Source organism: Chrysochloris asiatica, unplaced genomic scaffold (genome assembly GCF_000296735.1).
Source record: "Chrysochloris asiatica unplaced genomic scaffold, ChrAsi1.0 scaffold00113, whole genome shotgun sequence".
NCBI lineage: Eukaryota > Metazoa > Chordata > Mammalia > Afrosoricida > Chrysochloridae > Chrysochloris > Chrysochloris asiatica.
In genome coordinates, this window is record NW_006408631.1 from 804,527 (window position 1) to 823,639 (window position 19,113).

General features: G+C 38.3%; 1 protein-coding gene across 2 annotated transcripts in view; it reads left to right on the forward strand.

Annotated features, from left to right (window-relative positions):
- Positions 1 to 19,113, forward strand: part of VEPH1 (ventricular zone expressed PH domain-containing 1) — a 373,634-nt gene that overhangs the window by 174,214 nt on the left and 180,307 nt on the right. For both annotated transcript variants that reach the window (XM_006867941.1, XM_006867940.1), the window contains exons 7-8: positions 11,450 to 11,656; positions 12,269 to 12,666. In XM_006867941.1, the coding sequence (XP_006868003.1) occupies positions 11,450 to 11,656; positions 12,269 to 12,666 (605 nt within the window). The remainder of the gene's footprint in view (positions 1 to 11,449; positions 11,657 to 12,268; positions 12,667 to 19,113) is intronic.

Genomic DNA, 19,113 nt, shown 5'->3' on the forward strand with positions numbered 1-19,113 from the left:
TGAGTTGGTTCCAACTCATAGTGACCTTGTATACAGTTTCCTAGGAGCAGCTGGTGGGTTTGAACCACCAACCTTGTAGTGGTTCTGTTAAGTGCAGTGCTTATCCAGTGCCACAGTAGGAGTCCATCCACATCATAGAGGTATAGAGGTTAGGATTTATAATACATAAGATAGTTACATCGTATCACCAAATTATATAATACAGAGAATCATGATCCAGCTGAGTCGACACATATTCACAGGGTTGGGGCAGGGGAACGGACACAATTAATTCAAAACATGCCGCCCTTTGGGAACCCCCCAAATTCATGCTCTTGCCACATGTAAAACACATTCACTCTATCATGTCATCCCAGAAGTCTTAAAATCAACTCCAAGTCCAAAATCGCCTGGGGCAAAATTCCTCTTCCTACAAGAACCTGTGAAATCTAGAGTTCAAGCATCTATATGCATGTGAAATCTGTACAATCAATAAGGAAGACCAAAAGAATTGGTGCCTTTGAATTACAGTGTTGGCAAGAAATACTGAAAATACCATGAACCATCAGAAAAATGGACAAAACTGTGTTAGAGCAAGTACAGTCAGAATGCTCCTTATAGGAGAGAATGGCTAGATTTTATCTCATGTACTTTGGACATATGATCAGGAGGTACTTTTCCCTGGAAAAGGTCATCATGCTGGTAAAGTTGAGGGTCAGTGAAAAAGAGGAAGACCCTCAAAGAAATGAATTAACACAGTGACTGCAACAGTGAGCTCAAACAGAAACACCTTTGAGAATGGCACAGGACTGGGCAATGATTCATTCTGTTGTGTGTAGAATCGCTAAGAGTTGGAGCTGACTCAATACCTAACAACATTTGCTTACACAATAAAGAGGATTTCTCACCTTTATTTCACGCTCTCCAGGAGGCTGTGTTTCCCCTATGATTGGCATCCCTTCCTCTCAGTGCTGAAAATGGATCTACAGTGGTATGAGGAATTTTATAGTCCTCCCTGACTTTCAGCAGAAGAAATTCATCTTCCAGGCTTGATACCACCTGACTAAGCAGTCCAGGGTTTTACCATTTGTCTTTTTCATATCCATTCTGTGTGAGCTACACTCTCAAATGCATTATCTTACATCAGGCTCTCAACAATCTGGTGATGCAGTGTTACTAATCTCATTATTATATGATAAAAATGAGACTTAGGATCATAAAATAGCATGCAGGAGATTGGAGTCATAAACATGGGTTTTTGTGTAAAGGCATATTCAATTAATTTCCTGATAATCTTCTCCTTGTGAAAATTCTGGGGGCAGGTGGCTATCTTAGGCAAATGACATAAACCATGGGGTCATTTCATTTCAGCAAAGGTAATTGGCATGACCCATTCTGGACTCCATACAACTGGGCGCCCACTGGTTTCTGCTGTTGCCAACAGAGTAGGTCAGAGCAGAACAGAGTACAAAGAACCTTGATATATTGTCTTCCTTTCCTATTAGCATTCAAATGTAACCATTCTAGTAGCATTACTCATTGCAGTCTCAAAACATAGGATAGCCCTGTGGAGCTGGGGAATCATTTCTTGAGTTCTCTGTCATTCTTCTGGTGGATGATGACCCAAGAAATTGCTGAAGAGTGAGGAATATACATCCTAAGAATTTAGAACTCAAATATAGATTTGATCCTACTTCTCCTCTGACAAGCTTAACTCTGTAGGAGTATATATCCAGAACATGGGATTTTAAGCCAAGATAGTCAAACATTAACTAATATTATTTTTCTTTGATTTAAGGAGCCAGGAAAAGAGGCTGCCAATCTCTCTACCCTTGCCAGCTTTTATAGTCTCATCTCCTGGCTTAGTGAGAGCAACAAGCTGCCCAAGGGCCTATTAGTTTCTAAGGGGACTCCCTGTTCACACAGGAGGGAGGTAATTAGGCCTCCCCCTGGGCATCCCCAGAGGTACTTTTAAAGACTTTACTTTGGCAACAGAAACCCGAAACTTTTCAGACTGGAAATCATCTGAGCCTCTTATAATGTGATATGCTGAGTTAAGGCCAAGTTAATATTTAGGGGATTATAGAACTCTGGCAAAGATTCTTGTAAAATTACCTCTGGGTTTAAAAGTGACAAATGGAGACTAAATACCCCCTGCATGAGCTCAATTCACTGGTCCCACCTTACACCAACCCCCACACATCAAGAGCAATGTCTCCACTAGAAGGAAAGCAGTAGAGTTAAGGTGGGAAACATGCCCTTCACTCCTAGTTTTTGGTAATAAATACAAAAACTAAAAGAGGAGTGAAGAGTCAGGAAATTGTTCACCATAAATCCAAGCCATCTATCTATCATTTCCTGACCTTCTAACCTATTGGAGTCAAAACTTGCCCTCTCCCCTGTCAGCAAAATTCCATGACATATCCAGGTGTATTGAGGACCAGTAATTGAAAGATGATTTTCTTTCTTTTTGGTCCATTTTGCAGCCTTGGATGCCGCTGTGATTGATTTAATTGTTGCAAACATATATATAATAACATCAGCCATTTCCACATTTTTCATGCTTATGATCAGTGAGTGACACCAATTACAGTAGCCATGCTGTGCAACCATCACCAAGTGTCATTTCCAATTTTTCCATCATCATAAAAGAAAATTTAGTGCTTCCTAAATTATGACTTGTGCTTTCCCCCTCCAGCTCACCTTTGGTAGCTTCTATTAAACTTGGATCTCTATATGTTTGCCTATTCAAAGTATTTCATATAGGTGATATCATACATTGTCCCTTTGTGATTGACTTGACTTCATTAAGCATGTTTTCAAGTATCATCTGTGTTGTACTCTACAGCTGAATAATATTCCATTGTATGTATATACCACAATTACCACTCCTGGTCCCTGACTTCTATGTTATACAAGTCTCTGAATCATTGAAAAAAATGAGACTTTGTATAAAAGACAGTCTTTGGGTTGAGAATACATAGCAATAATCATTAGCCTTGTATTTAGAAAATTACTTCTTTAGCCCAGACATTTTGTTGATTTTTCTTCACTCTTCTTATTTGCTTCTTTGCCAATCCCTCCTGGTACACCCACTCTTGCTTCGTGAGTATCTTCACATTTCATATTTCACAACTCATGCCTCTCCTCACCCCATCCAAATGGTCCAAGTGTGTAAGCCAGAAGGGCATGCTCATGGGTCTGCCCATTCTTAGAGATACCAGCTTCAAGTTCTCCAACATCAGCAGCAACAATCAGGACAGTACAGTCAGCCTGTGAGGTTCCTATAATCATGTTTTTGATAACGTCTCTGTGTTCTGGGGCACCAATGATGGTCACATAGTACTTGCTGGTCTCAAATTTCCACAGGGAGATATCAATGGTAATGCCTCACTCACATTCAGCTTTTGGTTTATCCAAGACCTAGGCATACTTGAAGGAGTCCTTCCCCATCTCAGCAGCTTCCTTCTCAAATTTTTCGATGGATCTTTTGTTGAATCCACCACATTTGTAGATCAAGTGACTAATAGACTTGCCATAATCTACCAATAACGACGATGTTCATATGGGTCTTTTCCTTTCTCATTTTGGCTTAGATTTTGTGATGCTTTTCACCAACATCTGTATTCTGGTGGCAAACGCATTGTGAAAATAAGTTATTAATGTTTTTTGATATGTTGTTGGAGTCTATTGGCTAGGATATTGTTGAGAATTTTTGCATCAATGTTCATGAGGGATGGTGATTTATATCATATTTTTTTAGTGATGTTTTCATTTCATTTTAGTATCAGGTGTACACTCACTTCACGAAATGAATCTGGGAGTTTCCTGTCCTTTTCTATGCTCTGAATTATTTTAGTGGAATTAATGTCAACTTTTCTCCGAGTGTTTGGCAAAGTTCACCATTGAAGATATCTGGGCCCAGACATGTAAAAATGTCAATATAACATAAAGCAATCTATAGATATAATGCAATCCCAATCCAGATTTCAACAGCATTCTTTAAAGAAATGGAAACGCTAATTGCATGTTTTATATGGAAGGAGATCCTGGATAAGCAAAATGCTGTTTTAAAAAAGAACAAAGTAGGAGGCCTCTCACTTCCAGATCTCAAAACCTACTACACAACCCGAATAATCAAAACAACCTACTACTAGTACAACAACAGACACAAAGACCAGTGGAACAGATACAAGAATCTAGGTATAAGTTCCTTGACCTATGCTCAGTTGGTCTTTGAAAAGGGTCCAAACATATTAAGTGAGAAAAAGTTAGTCTCTTTAGCAAATATTGCTGACAAAACTGGATACCCGTTTGCAAAAGAATGAAACAGAATCCTTACATCATACCACACATAAAAACAGATTCAAGATGGGTCAAAGACCCAAATGTAAAACCTAAAACTATAAAGATCATCAATGAAAAACTAGGAATGGCACTTAACAACAACAATAACATCAGGGCATCCAGGTTTGTCCCTAGTTTTCTTTACTTTGAGGTTCAACCCTTACTAAAGACTGTGGTCTTTATCTTAATATGTATTTCAAGTCCTCTTCACTTTCAGCAAGCAAGATTGTATCATCTACATCTCACAGAATGTTAATGAGTCTTTTCTGCATAGTCAAAAAAGCAGATGTAAACATACTTCTGATATTCTCTGCTTTCAGTCAAGATCCATCTGACGTCAGCAATGATACCTCCATGTCTGTGTCTGATTAAATCCCTGGCAGTTCCCTGTCCTCAGGGAGCTGTTGCAGCCATATTAAAATTATCTTTTGCAAAGTTTTACTTGCATGTGATATTAATGATATTGCGTGATTTCCACATTCTTTTGGGTCACCTCTTTTTGGAATGGGCACAAATATGGAACTCTTCCAGTCAGTTGGCCAGATAGTTGTCTTCCAAATTTCTTGGCATAGATGAGTGAGTGCTTCCAGTGCCACATCACTTTGTTGAAATATTTCAATTTGTATTCCATCAATTCCAGAGCCTTGTTCTTTGTCAATGCCTTCAGTGCATCTTGGACTTCTTCCTTCAATACCATTGGTTCTTGATCAAATGTTACCTTTTGAAATGATTGAACATTGACCATTTCTTTCTGGTACAGTGACTCTGTATCTTCCTCCCATCTTCTGTTGATGCTTTCTGTATCATTCAATATTTCGCCCATGGAATCCTTCATTATTTCAATTTGATGCTTGAATTTTTTCTTAAGTTCACTCAACTTGAGAAATGTTGAGTGTATTTTTCCCTTTGGTCTTCTAACTCCAGGTTTTTGCACTTTTCATTATGATACGTGACTTTGTTTACTAGAGTTTACCTTTGAAATTTTCTGTTTAACTCTTTTACCTCCTCATTTCTTCCATTTGCTTTAATATATCTACATTAGAGAGCAAGTTTTTCAGAGTCTCCTCTGGCATCCATTTGAGCATTTTCCTTCTTTCTTGTCTTCATTATAATCTTCTGCTTTCTTCCTATATGATGTTCTGTATGTCATCCCACAATTCTTCTGGTCTTCAGTCAGTAGTGTTGAATTCATTACATCTGTTCTTGAGATGATCTCTAAACTCAGGTGAAATATGTTCAAGATTGTGATTGGGCTCCCATGAACTTGTTTTAATTTTCTTCAGGTCTGAATTTGCTTATGAGCAATTGATGGTCTGTTCCACATTCTGCTCCTGGCCTTGTTTTGACTGATGATATAGAACCTTTCCACAGTCTCTTCCCAAAGATCTAATCAATTTGATTTCCATGAATTCCATCTGGTCAGCTCCATGTGTATTGTTGTCTTTTAAGTAGTTTAAGAATAAAATTTTTGATGATTATGTCTTTGGTATTGCCAAATTCTATCATTAATTCCCAACATCATTTCTACCACTAAGACTATATTTTCAAACTACTGATCCTTCCTCTTTGTGTCTAACCTTTGAATTCTAATAACCAGAAGTTAATCAATGCATCTTGGTTGCATTTTTTATCAATTTTAGGCTGAAGAAGTTGGTAGGATTCTTCAATTTCATCATCACTAGCTTTAATGGTTGGTAAATTAGAATAATAGTGGTATTAACTGGTCTTCCTTATAGATGTATGAATATTATCCTGTCACAAAAAGCATTAAACTTCAAGACAGACCCTTAAATATATATATATATATTTTTTTTTATGATAAATGTGAAGCCATTCCTCTTCAATTTGTCATTCCTGGCATAGTAAACCATGTTATTTTCAGATTTAAAATGGTCAATTCCAGGCCATTGCAGCTCACTAATGCTTAGAATATTGATTTTTATTCATTCATTTCATTTTTGACAGCTTCCAATTTTCCTTGATTTATACTGTATACACTCCATGTTCAGATTATTAATGGATACTATAGCTGTATTTCCTCATTTTCACTTGTGCCCTATCAGCAAATAAAAGTTCCAAAAGCTTTACTATATTCCTGTTATCACAGTCAATTCCATATTAGGAGACAACACTTCCCCAGTTATATTTTGAGTGCTCTCTAACCTGAGGGGGCTCATCTTCTGGCACTATATCTGTCAGTATTGTGGTACTATCTACAGTGTTTCTATGTTAAATGTCCTGGTGATGACTGTGTTCTACTGCTATTCAGGTTTTCAGTGACTAAATATTCAGAAGTAGTCTGCCATTCCTTCTTCCTCATTTTCTTAGTCTGGAAGCTCAGCTGAAATCTGTCCACCATGAATGATCCTGCTAGCATTTAAAATACTGTTGGTATAGCTTCCAGCCTCACAGCAACTTGCAAGCCACCCAGTAAGACAAACTAACAGATGGGTGGTGTCACTGGCCATTAGAAAGTTCAGATCTAAACAACAATGAGTACTATCTCACTCCAGCATTAATAGAAATATTTTTTAAAATAGAATACAACAAATGCTAGCAAGAATGATGTGAGACTGGAACCTTCATACACTGCTGGTGGGACTGTAAAATGGTGCAAACACTATGGGAAAAAGTATGGTGCTCCCTCAAAATTTTGGAAATAGAAATACCACATGACCTCTGCTTGGTAAGTATCTTAGAGAAATAAGAGCCATGACTCAAATAGATATATGCATACCCATGTTCATCACAGCATTGTTCATAATAGCATAAAGAGAGAAACAACCTAAAAGCCAATCAATGGAAAAATGGATAAACAAACTTTGGTACACACACACACTGGAATACTATGCAACATCAAAGAATAATGATGAATCTGTGAAAGACCTCATAATATGAATGAACCTGGAGGACATTATGCTGAGTGTAATGAGTCAATCACAAAAGGACAAATATTTTATGAGGCCACTAATGTGAAGAGTAAAGACAAGGTTTTCACACCAAAAGAGACATTATTGAGCGTTACCAGAAGTGGGAGGGAAGGAGGAACAAATCACTGATTAGAGGGCAAACACGTGTTTACTTGCATGAAGAGGAAGGCGATATAATAAGAGCGTAGTTGGTAAAAAAAAAGAAATTATGTGAAGATACAGGGAGAAGTGCAAGGGTTAAAGGCAACAGAGATAAATTCTGTTACATACAGAGTAATCTACAGGTAGATGCATGGATAGACAAATATCCTTTGTCCAACCTAACTAGGCTGAATGGGTATGGGTGGGAGTAGAACAAATATATGTATAGGTTTGACAGAGTATATTTGTACATGGTTATTTGTCTTTACTGTTAATATATGCAGGGATGTGGTGGCGTATATAGGGGGAGAAATTATGAAAATGTCTTAAACACACCCAAACACCTTGAGGGAGTGAGTTCCTAGGCCTAGAGTCTCAGAGCCATAGTCTCAAGGGAAGACTTGCTCAATTGGCATAACGTAGTCCACAAAGACAATAGTCTACATTCTACTTTGATACATAGTGACTGGGTCCTTAAAAGCTCATGAGTGGACATTTAAGGTACAACTATTGGTATCCCCATGTCCAGAGGAGAGAGGAGTAAGTCAAATCAAATATGCATGGAAACAATTAGGCAAACAGACAAATGGACCATGTATCCATCAGTCTCTATGATCCTGAAACCAGAAGAACTAGACGGTGCTTGGCTACTACTACCAACTGCTCTGAAATTGATTAAATTAAAAAGTCCTGGGTAGAGTGGGAGGAAAATGTGGATCCAAACTCAAAAACATGAAAAGACCAGACTTTTTTTATGCCGGTGGAAGCTGACAGACTGTACAGCCCTTACTCACCCTCCAGGTCTGGAACTGGACTTATCCTCATGGCTCAATTTTCCACCAAAAATATAAAGGAAATAAAAACATTAGTGAGGTATGCATACTTTAGAATAATCAACCATTTTAATTTTTTTAAAGGCATCATTTCCCAAAGGACAAAATTCAGAAGGGTGAGAAGAGAAGGAGGAATGATGTTCCCCCATGTAAACTAATTACTCAATTCACAATAAAAATTTAAAAATAAATAAATAAAAGAATAGTTAAGGTAGATGAGTTGAATCTTAAGCAAAGCCATATAAAGTCCATGATGATTATGTTTTTTCAAAAAGTATTTAATTTTTTTCTGCAGTAGCTTATTAGAGAGACTATGGCCTTGTTACCAAATAGTTCATCTGCTCCCTTTCCCAGTTTATACCATCAAACAGCTATCTCTGGGCTGGACTGACATGGAGATTCTAATCACTGAAGAACCATAACCATGGACCATCTCTCATGGCCAGGGCTTCTCTGGGGACCAGCCAAAAGAACTACAGGATCCAACTCTGCCAACTCATCTTCCCTGTGGCCACTCACAGATTCAGTCATTGATCCAAAATGAATAGACTGTAGCAGAAACAGTGTCAGGTTTCTCTAAAAGTCAGGTTCATTAAAAAATACATAATTGTTTATTTCTCTCATCCTCACCCAGGTGTTATGTCAAGTTAACTTTGGCTCTTAGGAAAAATAACCATGTTTGAGAAAACCAGAGTGTTTCTATAAGTTTGGGAAAATTTCCTCAACATCTAGGAAAAATGTTGTTAATTGTCATTGAGTTAATTCCAACTTATGGTGACCCCATTGTGTTATAGAGTAGAATGGCTCTGTAGGACTTGCTTGGCAATCTTAATGGAGGAGCCCTAATGTCAGCTACTACTGAAATGTTAGCAGTTTGAACCCTGCAGCCACTCCATAGATAAACTAAATATTGCAACCTTGGAAATCCTATGGGGCAGTTCTACTCTGATAAGGTTGCTATAAGTGAGAATTGAATTGTGTTTGCACATACATAAGGACACAGACAAACCAACAGAATATTTATAGGAACTGTTTGCCCTTATTTTGTAAAGTATAACTAATACTAACCATATGATAAGATTAATAGTGATGGTTAAATAAAAATTAAAGGAGCTCTGTTGTTGTAGTGTGCCATCAAGCCAGTTCAGACTCATAGAGTTTGTGAGGAACAGCTGGTGGGTTTGAACCACTGACCTTGCAGTTCCACACCAGGGCTCTGGCTCAATATTAGAAAACACATAGGGAAGACAAATGCTTACCGTTTTTCTGGAATCATTCAGCTCATTAACAAGTATCAATGAGCAGCAGCTTTCCTGCAGACTTTTGTTGTTTCTAAAGTACTGTTAGCCCTCGAGAGGTCACAAAGATATACTAAAATGAGGCAAAAGAGGTAACTTTAATGACCCAGAGTGTCTTATAAACTTGACTATAAAAAATATTTGGAACTATTAATATAATTCATGGAAAACCACTTTCCTTCAACCTAAAACTCAGAACGATGTTTATTGCTTCACAAGATGAAATAATTACACTTATATTTCCATAAAATTGATAAAACCAGGAGTTTACATAGCTCATATGAAATGTTCTTGTTATAACAACTTCAACAGAAATGTATCAGCACATGTGCAATTTCTAGAAAATATAGCTGTTCCTCTGTGTTCTACATGACAGCCATACTTTTGGAGGACTTCTAAGTAAGAGTAGGGTCGTGGCGGTGGTGGTGGTGTGCCCTGAAGTCAGTTCCGACTCATAGTGACCCAAAATAGGATTTCCAAAGCTGTCAACCTTTATGGGAGCAGAAAGCCTCATCTTTCTCCCGCAGAGCAGCTGATTTCAAACTGCTGACCTTGAGGTTCGCAGCCCGACTCATAACCACTACACCACCAGAGCTCCTTGCAGCCCCATGCAATCCAGAGGGATTCGGGTTGTCCACAGAGCTTTTATGGCTGTTATCTTTTGGAAGTATTTCACCAGAGTTGTTTCTTCCAAGGTGTCTCTGGGTACATTCAAACCACTAACCTTTTGGGTAGTAGTCAAGTGCTTAATAATTTGTGTCACTCAAGATTGTATAAAAACAGCATGTTTTATTCTATGAATTCTTCAAAAATTATTGTCAATATAAAGTTGACATAAACACCAATATTTCTGAACTTCTAGCAGAATGAACTAAAGAAGTAATCTCAAAGACCTTAATAATAAGTATTTGGTGCTGCAGGTTAATGTGCCAGACTGCAAAGCCATTTGAACTGCCAGGTTGGTGGTTCAAGCTCACCAGCTGCTCCTTGGAAACCCTATACAGGGTCGCTATGGTTCAAAATCGACTCGATGGCACTTAACAGTAACAATAATAAGGATCCCTGATACCTTAGTAGATTGCGAGCTGGGCTGCTAACCATAAGGTTGGTGCTGGTGGTGGTGGTGAGCTTTGGAGTCAGTTCTGACTCATAGCGAAGCTGCATAGGGTTCCGAGGCTGTAAATCTTTACGGGATCAGTAAGCCTCATCTTTCTCCCATGGAGTTTTGATCTGCTGACCTTAAGGTTAGCAGCCCAACTTGTAACCACTATGCTGCCAGCTGCCCTGTGGGAGATAGATGGGGCTTTCTGCTCTCATAAAGATTTACAGCCTCAGAAACCTATACAGAGTCGTTATGAGTCAGAACATGTCCATGTTGTTGTTGGGTGCCATCAAGCCAGTACTGGCTCATAACAACCCTATGCACAACAGAATGAAACACTGCCCGGGTCTGGGCCAACCTCACAGGGCTATGCCACCTCAATGACAATCCATCTCTTGGTAGTCTTCCTCTTTTTTTCTTACCCTCCACTTTACCAAACATGATATCCATCTCCAGCAAGTGGTCCCTCCTGATAATATGTCCAAAGTATGAGAGACAAGTTTGGCTATCCTGGTTTCCAAGGAGCACTCTGCTTGGACATCTTCCAACACAGATATGTTTGTTCTTTTGGTACTTTCAGTATATTCTCCAACACCATCACTCAGATGCATCAATTTTGCTACGGTCTTCCTTATTCACTGTCCAATTTTCACATACATATATCCATGATGGGTACTCAACAAATATTTGTTAAATGACTAGTGAAAAACATTTTATCTGATAACATTTGCACTTCTGAGTAAGAACCAGTTAGAGAGTAACACTGTTCTGAAAGGTACAAGTGATCACCATTTAAAGCAATGATTTTTATTCGTTTAGGAGAAAATCCAGCACTGAAATTGAATACCCTAAAAAACTGGAAGAAACCAAACTCATTGTAAGTGAAAACGATCATGAAAAGCTCCAAGGTAAAATACAGGCATTTAAAGAAAAACTAAATGCTGAATGTACTACACCTGGATCTCTCAGAAGATATAGTTTGGGTCAAGTTTTTAAGGAGGAGAGAAGAGACATTAGATTTAACAGGTATAAATTATGTTTGGCTGTTTTCTTAATATATGTACCTCATGTTTGTCATCACACTGTTATAGTTGATTTTTTAAATATCTTACCAAAAGTGACCAAAAGAGCGCTGTCCTTCCATGAATAACTTGTTGCCCACCGTACTTTCATTTGTCTAAAGAAACCTTTTTTTTTTTAAGTAGGAGACCACAAATCAAAAGCAAACTTGTGACTTTAAAAAAAAAAACACTTTTAAAATACAACTATACCAATATTGAGAAAGGCTATCAAAAGATTCCCTTGATTTCTGATGAGAAAGCAGATGCAAAAGTAGGATAATAGTAAAATTACTTACATCCACCATTTTGCAGCCTGTCTTTCCAAGACAGTGATCATTGAATATTTGTTTCTGGAGGTGGACTAGATTTTCCACCTTTGTTACATAGCTTGTTGGTGGTCTGTTGTTGTTGTTAAGTGCCATCGAGTCGATTCCAACTCTATCTTATCAAATCTGCTACTAATGCTCATTTTCAATTGTACAATCTAGAAGAGATAAATTTTTGCCTCTTTTACTTGTCAGTGAATAGTAGTTCAACTGCTTTAACCATTTTAACTATCCCTTTGTTTGTATTGTAGGTCCAAAAGTTTGGCTTTACACACCGTGCTAACAAAGGATATGAGTTCAGGTGATGCAGAAGACGTGGAGAAAGGAGATATACCAGCCAGCATCTCTCTTTCAGAAATAAATTCACTTAGCCAAGAAAATGACAAGTCACACTTTAAGGCAGACAATGGCAGATTACAGCTGGAAATTTCTTCAGTTTCACACCCAAATCTCATACATATAGAATCAGAGAACTTGACAGAAACAGTTAAAGAAAACTTCCAGGAAGAAACTCCAGAGTCAGTTGCAAGCCCTGTAGAATACAAAGATAAGCTCTACCTACACTTAAAGGAAAACCTCAGCCAAGTGAAAGCATATGCCATGGAAATCGGAAAAAAGATTCCAGTTCCTGATCAGTGTACAATTGAAGGTAAGCATTCTTCTACTTCCCAAACCTGAGAAATTTCTGACATCGCTGAAAAAAATAGCCTCAAGTCACATGAATTGCCACACCCTTTTCTGTATTTTTTACCAAATATATAATTTTGGAAACATCCTTATATTATTTTAATTACTTTCTTTTCTCAGTAAGACTGATCATCTTATAGATTCTCTTTTGAATTACCTAAGTTCACCACTCTCTGGTTTTTGTTTTGTTTTTTTAACCTTGAAACATAGCATTTTGGGATTTTCTTCCCATGTTTATACAAATCCAAAGAGAGGGTTATGGTCCCTGAAGTAAACTCAGGGGCAGGGGTCCAACCAGAGGTATTTTCCATCCACAGCCAAGGGCAGAACACAGCCATGCAAGGAAGCCATGGGCAGAACCGAGAGCTGATCTAAGAGACTCTTCATCCGGTTATTCAACAATTACTTAGGAAGCATTTACTGTGTGCCAAGCACTCTGCCAAAGTATGCACAGTCCAGCAGTGACCCAAAGGGATACCACCCCTGACCTTTTGGAAAGAAAGAATATAGAAAGAAAAGGGGGAAAACATAGGGAATGATAAAGGAGCTCCAGAGCTAGTGAGAGTGGGAGCTCATCAGAAAATAAAGGGCAAAGTGGGAAAAGAAGCTTCAAGGACCTGGGTTTTGTCAGGTGCACAGTTGGAGAGGGCTCCATACATAGAGAAATTATAAAGACAGCATCAGTGTCAAAGTCTGACTGAGCCATACTGGAATCTGAGACAGAAGGCTGATCCTGTCTTTATTTACAATTTTGCGACTTTTGTTCAACGTAGAGTTCTATGCATTAATTTTGAATTTTTCAAACATCTTGCTTACTAAGTTTTTGGTTATTCTTTTAAATGCTTAACAATAGTCCCAGACCTGGAAAAGGCAATGGGTTTGAGATACAGGTCCTAAAATGCCAGTGTACCAGGAACTGAATCTGTAATAAGTAGTGGGGTGAACAGGTTTAGATGGGCTACAAGGCAATGTCAGAGCAAATTCAAATTGCCCACCAGCCATGCTTTCCCCCTGAGATTGCCATGAAAGTCCTAGTACTCTTGCTGGACATGCCATCTCCGTATAGGTTACAGACCTCATGAACAATCCGGGTACCTCACCCTCCAGAAGAATATAGGGAGAGGGGTTACTGTTTTTGTTGTTGTTGTTAAGTGCTATCAAGTGAGCTCCAACTTATAGTGACCCTATACAGGATTTCTGAGGAGCGGCTTATGGGTTTGAAACACTAGCCTTACAGCTGGCTGCCCAATGCTCATCTTCAGTGCCACATCAGGACTCCACCGGCTGAAGGGAAGTGAATCTAATTTATATCCACTCACCCACTAATGACTGTCCCCTTTCAGGTTTAAGTGTTATTACCAATTACTAAGTTGTTTGATTCTTTGTGAGTCCATGTGTGTTATAGGGTTTTCAGTAGCTGACTTTTCAGAAGTAGATTGCCAGACCTTTCTTCCAAGGTTTCTCTGCATGAACTTAAGCCACCAGTTAGTATTCAAGTACATTAACTGTTTCACCAGTTATTTTCCATACTGTATTTTCAGTCTCGGTGTGGCACTATAGGATAAAACACTGGACTGTAAGGTCAGTTTGAACCACAAAGTCAGCAGTTCAAACTCACCAGCCACTCCTTGGAAACCCTATACAGGGTCGCTATGAGTCAGAACTGATTCAATGGCACTTAACAACAACATTTTAAGTCCTGGTGTGCTACTGTAAGATAAGCACTGGATTACTAACTGCAAGAGCAGTGGTTCAAACCCACCATCTGCTTTCAGAAACCCTATACAAGGTTGCTATGAGTCAGAACTGACTTAATGGCACATGGTAATATTTTCTACTCCTCCACACTTACTGACTCAAAGAAAACAATGCATCTTATAAAGAGAAAAGGGGGCTCAGCACTTAGTAATGGTGACACAGTGCTTAAGCAATTGACTGGAGAATAAAAAGGTCATCAGTTCAATTCTACCAGCCACTCGGAGGGAGAAAGCTTTGGCAGTGTGCTCCCATAAAGATCACACCCTTAGAAACCGTATAGTCAGTTCTACTGTGAATCAACTTGATGGCAATGGATTTGTGTTTAAGCAATCACTGAACTGCAAGTTTGGCAGTTCAAACTCACCAGCTGCTCCTCAGAAATTCTATACAGGGTTGCTATGAGTCAAGTCGATTCTAGGGCACTTAATAACAATAACAACATCTGTCTAAAACAGGGCTTTGAACTGGTTCATTTGGGTTTGACCCCCAATTTGGAATTTGTGTTTGCACCCCAGATCTACTGAATTAGAATCTACAGTTTTTTCCCTGTAATTCTGAGTCATTATTAGCTGGCATGGAATTGCAAATTCCCAGTAGGGGGTCAAACCTAAATGAGCTGATTCAAAGCCCTGCTTCATACTTCAGTAATAAACTACTTGAAAGAACACGAGTCTCCTGTTGTTGTTTTGAAGTGACAAGTTAAGTTCTGACTCATAGCAACCCTGTATAGGGTTTCCAAGGAATGGCTGGTGAGGTTGAACCACCTGGCAGTTCAAACCGACCTTGCAGTTCGGAGCATTAACCCGCAGCACCTTGCAGTTAAAAGTCCAGTGCTTACCCCACAGTGCCACAGCAGACTGCCGAATTCAGTGTGAGGTGGACCAAGATCGCAAATCTCCTTCCTAACCCCAGGCTTATTATCTTACTGCATAATATCAATCACACTAGGAACAGGCAGTGGAATGTAGATTGTAATTGTTGCTAAGTGCCGTCGAGTCGGTTCAGACCCATAGCAACCCTGTACAGGGTTTCCAAGGAGCAGCTGGTGAGCTTGAACCACCGACTTTGCAGTTCAAACGGCTTTGCAGTCTGGAGCATTAACCCGTAGCGCCACACCAGGACTCCAGGTGTATTGATGGATTGGTGCAAATCTATCATCTTGTCTGGAAAAAAATGTCAACCCTCAGGTCTTACTGGGGTTGGGTCAACACTGTTGTTTTGGGTAGGAAAGAATCTGTTACTCCCAGGTCAATTAGTCACTCCTGAATCTTGTCAATCTATCAACCAATGAAAAGGTTCCATTTTCACAAGCAGAATAGTAGTCTAATTTCACTGCCCAATTAAAATTACTTACAAGAAGAAAGGAATTGAGTTCAACTGACAAAGGACATAAACATCTGAATCACTAGCATTCATTTTTGTGAACAAAATTGATTAGAGGTTTAAAAATGATATTGAAATAAGTCCTGGAAAACCTGGCCATCATTGGAGTTCTATAAAGGATGATATAAAAGTGTACAAAACCCTATCAGAGTTACTTACATTGACTTTGAAGTGTTTCCTGACTGAGTGAAAATCCATCCCATCTGTTGATCCTATCAATAAGCCGGACTTGCAGAAAGCTCATTTTAAAATAGTAATGTAGTACTTGTCATAATGCATTCATATGTATAGATTTTTCTTGAACAGATGTAACAACATACAAAAATAAAATATAATTCATATAAAGATATTAAGAACTAAGTGCTGGTTTCACCATTAATTACAAAATAGTCATCTTTATTAAAATTTTGTAGATAGTCAAATCTAGTGTTGGGTGACTGAGAGGACTAAGCTAGTACCTGTTTTCACCTCCTCCTTTTTGGTTGGCCCAGTCTGATGAAGAATGATAATGCTCATCCGCTTAATGGCTCGGGACGGTTTCTTCTTTCTTTGCTTCTTTCATTCTTTTATTATTATTATTATTATTAACAAAATAGGATTACAATAATTATTCCATAAAAGGAGATGTAAGTTTTGAAGACAGAAAAGTTATAAAACTTTTTATACAAGTCAAGAAAGAAAAACAAAAATAGGAAGATATTTCAAATTTCTTGTAGCTTCACTTTACTGAGGTGGTTCTTTGGGTCCCTATTTGAAGGGCACCAAAGGAAAACTTTTCTAGAGCATTTTTATTGATGCTGTGGAATTTGTTTTTGATTGTCCCTAGTGCCAGAGGTCTGTGTGATACAAACAGTTAACGTTTAGCTACTAGCTGAAAGGTTAGTAATTTAAGTCCACCAAGAAATGTCTTCAAAGAAAGGTTTGCTGATCTACTTCCAAAAAATTAGCACTGAAAACCCTGTGGAACATAGTACTGTGCTAACAGGGAACACACACAGGGTCAACAGCACCTAGTTTGTTTTTGGTTTACCTTGTTCTCCATTCTGTTTCTCCAAAGAGTGGATTTTAGTCAAAGGCAGGCATGGTGGTAGCTGAGTTCTCTCCTTTACTTTCTCCTGCACACCAGGGACAGATTATCCAATAAGTAAAGTAAGCATGGACTTACTCATGCATACTTACTGCTCTTCAGTGAGCATGTAATGAAATTGTTCATTACAGATTAATAAGTAAGCATAAGTAAGCCTGTGCTTACTTTGATTATTGGGTACTCTGTCCCTGTCAGGAATTGTAAATTTGAAAAGAGGCTTTGATTCTATAATAAGATGCTGTGGGTTTGGGAAAGACACAGATGCTAGCCATACCAGTATATCTTTGATGTGGTAAAAATATATATATATATGAAATTGTTCACCACAGATTAGTAGGTAAGCACAAGTAAGCCTGCATTTACCTCACTTATTGGGTAATTCAACACGGCCTGCCGCAGATATCTAAAGTTGAATTCATCTGCAAGGGTCCATAAAAAACACCCAAGGAATATGAATAAAAGAAACTCTATAAAATCTTTCTGAAAAGCTCCCGTCCAAACTCCTTGAATGAGTTAGCATCAGACTGCTTCCCTTCCATATCCCCAGTCAAGCACAGCTGAAAGGCTGAGGCAAATAACCATAAATCACTAGGAGAAATGATTTGCAATTAAATCCACAACTTAACAAGTTACATAGTTCCAATAGAAGACATTAGATAATTTTATTTCTCATTATTAACTTCCAAAAGCACCTTTGTTCTGAAAATGAAAGAAAAAAAAGTTTCATTTTCTTTGAACTAGAAATAAATAACTTTTTAAAAAATGCTTCTTACAATGCTATTGGACAATGGGGTATGTTGATTGTCTGCATCTTGAATTACCTGATATTTATGTACAGATGTATATTGCCCCAATTAGGTCATATTGGTGTTAGGGTCTGCCAAGTTGGTTCTGATTCATAATAACCTTTTTTTACAACAAAGCAAAACACTGCCAGGTCCTATGCCAACCTCATAATCATTGTTAAACTTCAGATCATTGTTGCTGGCACTGTGCCAATCCACCTCATTGAAGGTCTTCCTCTTTTTCACTGACCCTCTACTTTACCAGCATGATGCTCTTTTCCAGGGACTGGTCCCTCCTGATAATATATCTGAAGTATGAAAGACAAAGTCTCACTATTCTGGCTTATAAGGAGCATTCTGGCTGTACTTCTTTCAACACAGATTTGTTTATTCTTCTGGCCGTTAATGGTACTTTTAATGTTTTTCTCCAACACCATAGCTCAATGCAGCAATTCTTCTGTGGTCTACCTTATTCACTGTTCAGTTTTCACACACTTATCAAATTGCTGAAAATACCCTGAAAATAAGGCATACATTTGTCCTCAAATTGACATCTTTGCTCTTAACACTTTAAGGAGGTCTTGTGCCACAAATTTGACTAATGCAATACATCATTTAACTTCGTGACTGCTGCTTCCATAAGTGTTGATAGTGGATCCAAGCAAATTAAGTCTTTGGCAGTTTCAATCTTTTCTCCTTGCATCACAATGTTATATATTGGCCCAGTGGTGAGAATTTTTGCTGTCTTTACATTGAGATGCAACCCATACTAAAGTCTGTGGTCTTCGATTTTCATCAATATTTTAAGTCCTCTTAACTTTCCGAAAGCAAGATTGTATCATATGCATATTTCAGGTTGTAAATGAGTCTTCTTCCAATTCTGATGGCACATTCTTCTTCATAAAATCCAGCTTCGTAGATTATTTGCTTAGCATACATATTGGATAAATACGGTGAAAGAATATAGCCCTGGTGCACACCCTTGTGGATTTTAAAAAATTCAGTGTCCTCTTATTCTCCTTAAACAACTAACTACCTCTTGGTCTATGTAAAGGTTTCTCATGAGCACTATTACCTGTTCCGGAATGCTCATTCTCTACATGGTGTCCATCCCTTGTTACAATCCACACAGTCAAAAGACTTTGCATAATAAGTAAAGTACAGGTAAACATCTTTCTTGTATTCTCTGCTTTTAGCCAAGATCCATCTAATGTCAGCAGTGATATCTTTCATTCTACATCCTCTTCTGAATCTGGTTTGAACCTCTGACAGTTCTTATCAATGTACTATTACTGGCTGAAAGCAGACAATATCAGAAGGATGTTTACCTGTGCTTTATTGACTACGCAAAGGCTTTCGATTGTGTGGATCATGACAAGCTATGGACAACATTGAG